Source organism: Oryctolagus cuniculus, chromosome 3 (genome assembly GCF_051225735.1).
Source record: "Oryctolagus cuniculus isolate XC-2025 breed Fujian yellow rabbit chromosome 3, ASM5122573v1, whole genome shotgun sequence".
Taxonomy (NCBI): domain Eukaryota; kingdom Metazoa; phylum Chordata; class Mammalia; order Lagomorpha; family Leporidae; genus Oryctolagus; species Oryctolagus cuniculus.
This window is the reverse complement of record NC_142869.1, coordinates 34268616-34278592: the sequence shown is the minus strand read 5'-3', so window position 1 is coordinate 34278592 and position 9977 is coordinate 34268616. Positions and strand designations below refer to the sequence as shown.

At 55.5% G+C, this 9977-nt stretch overlaps 1 protein-coding gene across 4 annotated transcripts in view; it reads left to right on the top strand.

The window, feature by feature from the left end:
• Positions 1-417: 417 nt before the first annotated feature.
• NRP2 (neuropilin 2) overlaps positions 418-9977 on the top strand; it is a 117328-nt gene continuing 107768 nt past the window's right edge. For 3 of the 4 annotated variants that reach the window (XM_008259015.5, XM_008259014.5, XM_008259016.5), the window contains exon 1: positions 445-1384. In XM_008259015.5, the coding sequence (XP_008257237.1) occupies positions 1312-1384 (73 nt within the window). In that variant the 5' untranslated portion in view covers positions 445-1311. Of the gene's footprint in view, positions 1385-9977 lie in introns of all 4 variants that reach the window. The other variant, XM_008259017.5, reaches the window with a different exon arrangement.

Here is a 9977-nt window from a genome sequence, read left to right as displayed (position 1 = left end):
TGGCGCGTGGCTTTGTGTCGGGCTCTGCGTGTGTGGCATCGGAGTCGCGGCATTTCGGGGGAACAAGGATTTCCCCGCTTCCCGTGGAGTTTCCCCGGGGGTGGAGGCGGCCGCGGACAAGGGCAACGCGCCCCGGAGGTGCCCGGGGGCGCTCTTCCCCGGGGCGTGACGCACGGGCTGCGAGGCGCCCGGGTGCGTAGGGCCGGTGGGTGGCGTAGAGAGAGCGAGAGGGGGCGGCCGGGTGGGGAGCTGCCTTAACTTTGATGGCGCGGCCGCCCCTGGGAAGCCGCCGCCGCCGCCGCCGCCGCCGCCCCGCCCCGCCCGAGCTGGGTGCCGCGGCAGTGGGCTCTGCGCCGCGCGTCTCCGCGGCTGCCTCTTTAATCAGGAACACAGAAGGGGCGGGCCCTGAGCCGGCGCGTAATCGGATAGCTCTGCCGCGGCTCTGACATCCACATGCTGCTCGGCCTGAAAAGGCAGGGGGGAGCCGGAGGGGAGAGGCAGAGACCGCGAGCGAGTCACCAGCCCGCAGCCCGCCCCCAGCACAGCCTCCGACGCGCAGACCTCGGCGAGGCGCGGAGCGAGGTGGAGGTGAGGGCGGGCGCCAGCGAACTCGGAGAGGGGCTCGCTCCCTCGCAGGCGATCCCAGCCGCCGCCGCCGCCGCCGCCGCCGCCGCCGCAGCAGCAGCAGCAGCTTCCTGCCTCAGACGCCCCTCGAGAGGCTGGCCAGGCGGGTGTAGCCGCCGGGGGAGGCTCCCGCTAGGGGAACCCGGCGAAGACGAGAGCCGGGCGGCCGCCTCCCACTCGGGCTGTCCGGCGACCGGTGCCTTCGCCCGCGTGTGCGTCCGTCCCAGGGGCCGGGGATGTGTGTCACTTTACGCCTCTGAGAGCACAACGCTGCCTGGGGGCCGGGTGATGCCCGAAGCAAGTCTTGGCTTTAATTTCTGTGATTATTGTTATTTTACGCCTGGCTTTCGGGAAATACTCGTGATGTTGTAGGATAAAGGAAATGACACTTTGAGGAACTGGCGAGGACATAGATGCGTTGTGAGAGGAAAGCCGTCCCCTCTTGGCGGCTTGCTCCTGCTCGGCTGATTGCCGGGGCTGCGGTCCTCCTAGGGAGCTGGGGATTCCGGCGAGACTAAAGGTGAAGACGGGCCGGGCGGACCCCGGAGGGAAACCCTGCCCAGTAGAGACACCTTTGCAGAAGACATTGTGAGGAAGCAAATTAAGAGAGAGAGAGAGAAACACAAAGACTTAGACTTAGACGAGAGACCTACAAACGCAGCCCCGGGGAGAGCCCCCGTCTCCAGAATGGATATCGTTCTGCTCACCTGGCTTTTCCTAGCTGTCTGCTTCCCAGGACGCGAAGTGCGAGGCCAAGCAGGTAAGCCCCCTGAAAGTTTTTTCTATGCGTTTCAACATGGTTTCCCCCTTACAAGTGACTGGTAATGCAGAGAGGCCTCGCAGAGCCGCACACGAGGGAGGAAGCTCCCTCAGCACTCTCATCCAGAGAGAGGTCCCAGCCGGCCCTCCCGCACCACCAGCGCTGCTGAAACCCAACTTTTCTCTCCTGCTAGGAGGGTGTGTGTGTGTGTGTGTGTGTGTGTGTGTTTTGAAACAGACAGAATTTGGCGGTGTTCAGATGTCACATATGGACTGAATCAAAGGTTTAAAAATACTACAAAGCCTTTGCATTACAGTTTTTGGGGATTTTTTTTCCTGTCTTGAAGCAGAATACATCTCCCTTGAGTTTCTCCAACCTAGCCAGTGAAATATAAATCATTTGCATTCCCTCCACTTAGCTACATTGAGCAATGCTAACTGAAGGGCTTGGGAACTGCGAGAGTGGAGTTTGGGTTTTCAGATGCTGTAGATTCTTTGCAGAATGGGTGGAAACGCCTAAGAATCCTCCCAAGGCTCGGGCTGGAGGAGCAAGTTGGCTTGTGGCTTAGACAGCGGCTTGGGGCTGGGCACTGCTGGCAGCCTAGGCGGTGGGTCCTCCCTGCTCTTTGCTGCATCCATGTGTTTTCTGGGAAAGTAAATCATATGTCCTTTGAAAAATTATGACTGGATAAAACAAACTAGATAGAAACAAAATTATGGCCCTCGAAGGTCTCTCACTCTTGTGAAGTGGTTAGAAAGTTTTGAGTGGAATTTGCTCTCAACCAGTGCCAAGAAGGGTGTGTGGACAGACTGCAGAGGTGAGCGCCTGGGAGGCCCAGTTTGGCGGGGCCAGCCTTGGTGGGCACTGGCCAGGGGTCCACTCCCTGAAAAGGGATCTCTGGTCTCAGGGAATCCAAGGGGGCTCCTCCTTCCCTGCTGGAGCCGCTCTCCAGGGTGAGCCTGTCTCCTCCGAGAACAGCACCTAGAAGCCGACAAGGAAAGTCCTAGCCGAGCCGCTACAGGTGACAGGCGACAGGGAAATCATCAATGAAGGAATTAGGGAAAAGAAAGGAGGAAAAAAAACCCTTCCCGAAGTGTCCTTACTCAAAGCGCTTGGAAGGTGATGGCGGCAGCCGTAGGGCTAACTTCCTGCAGCCTCCCGGGGAAGGCATCCCGCAGTGTGCGGCTAGTGTGGGGGAAAGGGTGAGCTTTGCCTGGTACTGTGGCTCTCCCCGCTGAGCCCCCCAACACACACGTGCAGGCACACAGCCCACTTTAAAGCTGGACAATTTATTTGAGGGGGGCAGATTAGGGAATCTTTGCCACCCAAATCCACATGTTTGCAAGCTCTTCTCTGCCTGCCGCAACCGGTCTTCAATACAGCTGCAAATCCTATCAAAGGGATGGGTGCAGGTCCCACTTGGAGAGGTTTTCTGGGCCTCTCCATCCGCTCTTGCCTGAATTCTAAGTTCTCAGCTTGAAGCGAAATTAAATTTCTTCCCACAGACCTGGATGCTGCATAAATTATGAATGTTGGTGTGATTCGCAATGTGTGTGTGTGTGTGTGTGGTGAGCGCGCGCCCGGGAGATGCCCACGGTGTATTATGTATTCAGGCACAGACTCCGGTAGGCTCGGGCGCACGAGCGCGCGCACACTGGCACACACACCAACGCACATAGACACACAACTTCAGGTTCACTGCTCTGTGCGGAGCGGGAGGGGTCGTGAAGACGCAGCAGCCATCGCCTACCCCAGATGTACGCACATCTGTCCCCGAGCACCACGCCGAGTATGTGTACGTGCCTGTGCGCGACACTCGCTCGGACCCACTCCCGCTCTGCCACCTGCCTCATGCGCTCTCTGCAGAGCCCCCTCCCATTCCAACCCCTGGCCGCGCTGCGTCATTTCCAGAGAAGCCCAGAGGCGCGGAGCGCGGGGCAGGTCGCCCACTATGAGTCCGCGGGCAGCCTCGGACCCGGAATAGGACCTCAGGGTGGGGCCCAGAGCTGGAACTCTCCCAGGGTGGGTATGCCCCCAGTCACCCCCAAAAAGGCGATCGTAAGTCGTGGGCTGCTCTGGCTTTCAGCCGGAGCAATTGACCGGCACCCGGGGAGTTGGCAGCCGGTGGCAAAGGGCGAGGCCGAGCTAGACCTCTGACTCACCCGGTGTGTGCCGGCCCGGAGGCGGCCAGGCTGAGCCGCCCGCAGCGGCCACGAGAACCGATTCCGAGAAGGAGCCAGGGGAGAGAGTAGGCGAAGGTGCGCGCGGGGGAGCAATTGAGCAGATAACCCCGCAGTCCTGGCGGGCGGCCCCTGGGGCTGATGGGCGCCTGGGAGGCCGCCGGGCACCCGACGCCCCCTCTGCTCGCCACGCCGCCTAGGCCGATCGTACCTCTCCCGCCTGCCCCTCTCGCCGGGGCCCTGAGGCTCTGGGGCTCGGGACCGCTGGGTGGCCTTGCCCGGATCGCCCCCTCCTAACCCTCTCCGCGCTCCGCTCTGCGCTGCCGTTCGCTCGCCGAGACCCCAGGAGACGCGACTCTGAGGGGGCTGGGGCCCGAGGCTGCCGGGGCAGAGGATCCAAGCGCTGGCTTTGCTGGGTGGCGGGCAGTCGAGGTGGGATTTCAGCGCAGAGAGGGGAGGCAAGGAGCCAGCTCGAGCCGCAGGAACGCGCGCAACTCGCGCAGCCGCTAGCCGCGCGGCGCGCCCAGCACCCGCCCGCGCGCCCGAACAGGTGAAGAGCATGCGGCGCGCGGGCATCCACGTGGTGGGGACATGGTGGCCCCCAGATCCCCGCATAATGCACCCCCCCCCCCGCCTCCGCAAGCGCCGTCCCTAACATCGATTTGTTTGGGCTACGCAGCAGAAACAGAGCTGAGCGATCCATAAACATTCTATTAGGCAAAAATATTCCCAGCGAAAGCAAAACCCAGGCTGAAGCCTCCGCGAAGTTGGCCGCCTCCGATTCCTCCAGGCTCGTCTCTTCCTCCCCCTCTTCTTCCTCCTTCTGCTCGGGGACCCCCCCTGGGAGAAGCCTGCGGCATTTCCGCGACACTGCCCAGAGCCAGAAAGTTAAGTCGCGGCTGCGGCTCTCCCCACCCCCTTCGTCCCCCACCCCCACCCCGGAGAAGCCTCTGCGGACGCAGGCGAGTTCCCGCCTCCCGGTCCCCGCCGCCTGGCTCTTGGCTTTTACGCGTGAGAAAAAGAAATACAGTATTCACGGCCAATGCTTCATTTTCACTGATTGATTTCTTTTTAATATCAACACGAGTGAACGGAGGCGAGGCGCGCTGTGATTAAACGGCTGCCCTCGCCCTGCACCTCGGGCTGGCTGCGCCGCGGGTTTTTCCCACCGAGTCCCGGGCGCCCGGAGGCTGAGCGCGGGGCTCCGGGAGAGCTGAGCGCGGAGCCCACGGGGCCGGCAGTGATCTGGGGTGGCCCGGGCGCCCCTCTGTGGGTTTCTGCGGTGGAGTGCGTGGGGGGCGGGGACCCAGCGCCTCCGCGCTGCAGCTCCTGCGGCTCGGGCAGAGTTTCTGCAGGCAGGGTACGAGGTGACGCCCGGTTTATTGGCCTGTGCTCCCTGCGTTCCCCACCCCTTTCCAGTCGGTTTCAGACGGGCAGGGGAGCCCCCTGGCGCTAGCCATCCCCACCGGCGCCTGACCACGAAACTCCCCTTTGCCAGAGTTCATCGGGATTCACTGGGGACTGAGCTTTGCGGGGAGGTCGTTCGCGTCCTGCCTATGGGTTTTTGCAGATGGTGGGAAGTCCCAGCCGGCAGTAACGTCCCCGCTCATGGGACACACCGCTTGGGGCCAAAACAACCGGGACCCCAGAACCATCTCCCGGTCTCCCCTCGCCAGGAGAGCTTTGATCTGTGCTTGCGTTTTAACACCATTGCCATGGACACGGGCAGACAGTCAATTCAACCTCCCGTCTGGACTGGACGATCAGATAAGAGGTGTAAATTGGCTGTGGGAGACAGGTCTGGGTTCAAATAAATTCTGAAAGAGAAGCAATGGCGGTCTAGGCGCCAGCTAAGGGTGTGAGGAGTGTATCTTTTAGCCTCTCTCTCTCTCTTTCTCCACAATGCGGTAGAGCCGTGGGGGAGCATAATAATTTGCGAGTAAAACTGTAAGCGCCTAGGTGCTCCACAGACACCCTGCTGAGGACTCTGGGGACCGGTCTCATGCCCATATTAAATGGGTGCCCAGTAAACTTTTCCCAAGAAGCAGCCACTGGAGGGAGTGACGCTGTTGCCAGCTGCCAACAGAGCACAGAGTGCAAAACAGTGGCTACCCGCGAGCGCCCCACAGGGCTCCAGGGCAGGTCCCTGCTTGTCCAAGCCCCGCCTGCGAGAATTGAGCATGCCCAGCAGCACCGCACGTTTGGGGTTTTATGTCATTCTATGGAGCCTGTATACATTAAGCCACAGGGCACTGAAGTGGCAAAATGGAAGACTGGAAGGTGGCAGCCATAGGGGACCCAGGCTCTCCAGCCAGGACTCCTGCTGTCTACCAAATGGCTCTGGCCCCCTGCTGTTGAATGTGAAGGCCACATTCTGGCAATTCCTGTCTTCACAGTCCAGAATGCAATGCCAGGTGGAGAGGGGCCTGGGGACTCTGCGGACCCTGGTGTTTTTCAGCTCGCTCAGCTCTCCATGAAAACTATCGGACACATGAACTGATTTGGTGTGGGACCATTCTGAGTTGACAGACTCAAGGGCCAGCTTCACTGGGAAAGTTTTCAGAACACATTCCCAGAAAGTCCAGTGTGGAAAGACTTCAGAATCCAGAGATGAGATTTTTTCCTGTTTTCAAAGGTAGCAAAAGCATGCTAAATGAAAATGTATAGGCCACTGTTGTAGACCAGCCTCCTGCGCTAGGCCCCAGCACACCAGGCCAAACCACAGTGGAGTCAGGTGCCAAGTGTGCATGCCATATAATCAAACTAGGAAACAGACCAGAACGGCTAACCAGGGGACTCGCAGCAACCTGAGTTGGCATCAGTAGCGCGTCCCCTCCAGCTCAGCCCTGTAAGGAGAGCAACTTGGAGGTGCCCAGTCCGCTTTGGTTCTTTTTCTGTCTTTTTCACCCACCTCCTCTGCTCAGCTTACAGGAACACTCATACTCATTCTATTTTACAGAATGAGATGTTTCCCAATTCATGAATTGCAAATAAAAGCTAATTAGGACTCCAGCTCAATGTGTTGTAATTTTGTCTTTTGACAAGCACGATACCTTTTTAACTTCTTGAACGAAAGAGAAAAGGCTGGAAGGGCTAGAGCCGTAGTCTGTAGTATCCTTCACGCATCTGCGGTATTTTGTCATCTGGCCCTCAGGTCCCACTGGGTAAATCTTTGAGGTGCTCTGCTCAAGATGCAGTTCTGTGTTTTCATCCCCAGTTGTCAGAGTACTTTTCCTTCCAGGTAAGGGCTTAGCTGTTTGCTTTAATTCCTCTCCCCTGCCGCCGCACCCCCCACCCCCATGCACCTTTTTTTTTTCTTTCTTGCATTTGATTAACCCATTGCTGGAAGAAGGTGCAGAAGTATTTTTTTTTAAAGCTTTGTGAGAAACAGCTGAGGGCTTATGGTTCTGTTACCTAACAGGACTCAGTGGAGTGGGATTCCAGGACACACTGGCCTTGTATCGAGGCTGGCCCTCCAGGAGAAGGCATCTTCTAAAGCTTTAGGAAGCTGTCAAGTTTAGATAAGACTGAGCTCCAATCCTATGGGACCTTGGTTGTATTAATAAGGAGAAATTAATTTTTAACCACTGGGAACGTTGCCAAATTATGTGACCTTTGGCAGACCAGCTGTGCTATAAAAATAAATCCCCCTTTTCTGAAAATGCTGCTCCTCTCCAGTAGAACAATAACAATATGGCATTTAGGATGGGGAAGAGTGAGAGAGAAGCGAAAGCAATGGGAGGTGACAAAAGGCCTCTCAGTCTTAACTATCTCTGTGCTACGTGACTTCAGACCTGAGCATCCCACCCAGCCTTCACACTCTCCCTGACCCCCCTCCCTGGGGTTTCAGCAACCCGGGACAGAGAGCCAGGATGACAAGGAGCTGAGCGCCTCTGCGTGCAGGCAGTGGAGAAGGTGTTAAGTGCTTCCAGCCCACTCACACCCCAGCCCTGAACACATCGCTCATTGTTCACACAGGCGGGTGACTGGCACCGGCAAACAAAACAGGGTCTGCACACAGGCACAAAACCTGTCCGTCCCTAAATGCCACCAAAGAAGTTTGGTGCCACGGAGGAGTTTTGGAGGGATTGTCACTAGACTTCCCAGCTTCTGGAACCTTGGAACCAGACTGCCTGGGTTTAAAAGCCTGCTAGGCCGTGTGCCAGCTGCTGTCCAAGTGCACTCTGTGATCAGAGCATGGAATCTTACGGTGCCTCAGTTTCCTTATCTGTAGAAAGTTCTCGATAAGAATACCTGCTGTCCAAGATGGTTGTGCTATGTCAGATTTCTTTGAGTGCTGTTTGGCACATAAAGCTACGCCTGCACTAAAGTCACTTAATCTTTGAAACGTTTCAGTGGAACAAACTGTATCTCATCATCATAGGAAGCACACTCCAATCATTGTGGGAAGTTTATGTTGTTTTTATGAGGTTTGCTTTGAATAAGTAAATACTTCTTCATTCTCAGGTCTTCCCCCACTAAACCTTTGTCTGTGTTTTATAAGCACCAGATTATCTCAGGCCACACTGTTCATAGACAGAGATCCTGGGCTGGATTCTCAGTCTAGATTTATGCCTCCTCTTTGCATTTTTTTTCCTGCTTGCTCTGTGTTTAGTGTTCTCGCCTCCACTTTTTTTCACCTCTCTTTCTTTCCTTTCCTTTTCCTCCCCTTCCATCCCTCATCAGTGAAAGTGGGCTCAGCAGGGAACGCTGTGTTTAAGGCGCTCTCTCCAATGTGTAATAACTTCCACTCTGGCATTAAGGCCCCTCAGCAGCTGAACTCAGAAAAGTCGTCAGAAAGACAAAATAGCTTTTACCCAGCAAGACTCTTAATAATCCCATTTCCCTCTGGGTCTTCATAAAAGAGTCATGATCTAATCCAGGAAAAAAGGGAGGGGGACGGAGAGTCACAAAAGGAAAGCTCTCCCCGGTAGCCGTAGCATGCAGCGGATGGGGCTGCTGGCCAGCTTCATGCACGTGTGTCCCTGGTACCCAACTCCCTGCCTCCAAAGATCCTGTGATACCCACTGGCCGGCTTCTGGAGGGCCTGTCGGGGGAAGAAGATGAAGGGAATTGCAAATTACTGGGCCGAATGGTGACAGTGATCATTTGGATAAAGAGGAAAAATAAAACAGATGTGCCCAAAAGGCATATCAGGGGCCAGAGACAGGGGCATGGGGAAGAGTTCAGTCCCCAGAAAACCCCATGACTAACAAATGGTTCAGCGTTGCAGTAACGGTTTACACCTTCCTGGAGCTACTGACAAGAGCTGTTTAGAGCTCGCTTTTGTGAATCTGGAATCTGAAGGGGCTGTTGTGAGGCAGCTAAAAGGCTTTATTGATATTAGACTGACAATGTAAGTGTCCTTTGGACTCCATCATTATTACCTAGGGTTAGAGGGGCCTCAGAGACGGTGTTCACGCTGGCTTCCCTGACCTATGACTAGGTACTGTTGTCCCACACAAGTTATCAGAACTCTCAGTTCACCACTAAACGCCATCTGCATCTAATAACAGCTGTGAGTGGGGAAGAGGGGTGGTCGCCAGAGAAGCAGAACACTTTGTGATGTCCTGAGAATTCGGGACATCTACTGATACTTTGGGGGTTACTGTAGTCCACTTTCAGTTTATTCATTCGTCAAATGTCACTGGAGTCTGACTGTTGGGGAAATCTCTGGATTTGGTCCTATGAGGAGGGCTACAGATGGATGAGAAAGGCGTTCTGCCCTCCAGGAGCTGGTGGCCCAACAGAATGGATCAGGCCGGCCTCAAGTCCCACATCACAGAAAAAGACTGGCTTTTGAGATCCAGAGAGGAAAAATTAGTCTGGTGTTGGGGATGAGGAAGGGTAGAGACTGGATTGGGAGGGAAGATGGGATTTAGAGCCAATGGAAGGAGAAGGTGGGGGTGGAGACTTGTTGCTGGGTTTATTTGGGGAACACTCAGAAGCTGCAGTGTAGGCTGTGTGGTGGGAAATAATTGCAAAGAAAGTTAAAGGGAATGGCTTGAGCTCAAGGCAAGGTCTGAATTGCCAGGTCAAGGGGTTCGGGTTTCATTTGCTCACCAGTGGGGAGCCATTGACGTTACAACATGAGCTTCAGTTAATCAAAATAAATGAAAAAATATATTATATTACCTTTTTCCTCCTTTGGTTTTTGGAGAGACCTCAGAATCATTCTCCTTCTGTTTCCTTCCCCCAAATGTCTGTTAAAATGGTCAGGAATTGTAATCCCAGATCTCTCATCAATGGCATCAAAATTGCATTTGCAATGAGGGCTGGAAAAGAGCGGACATAAATATAAACTAATGATATTATATCGGCTGACCTATTGGAATTGCATTTGTTTATGATATAAGATGACAAATAACAAGGTTACCACAGGTGGCATGATTCGAGGTCGGGGGAGGTAATCA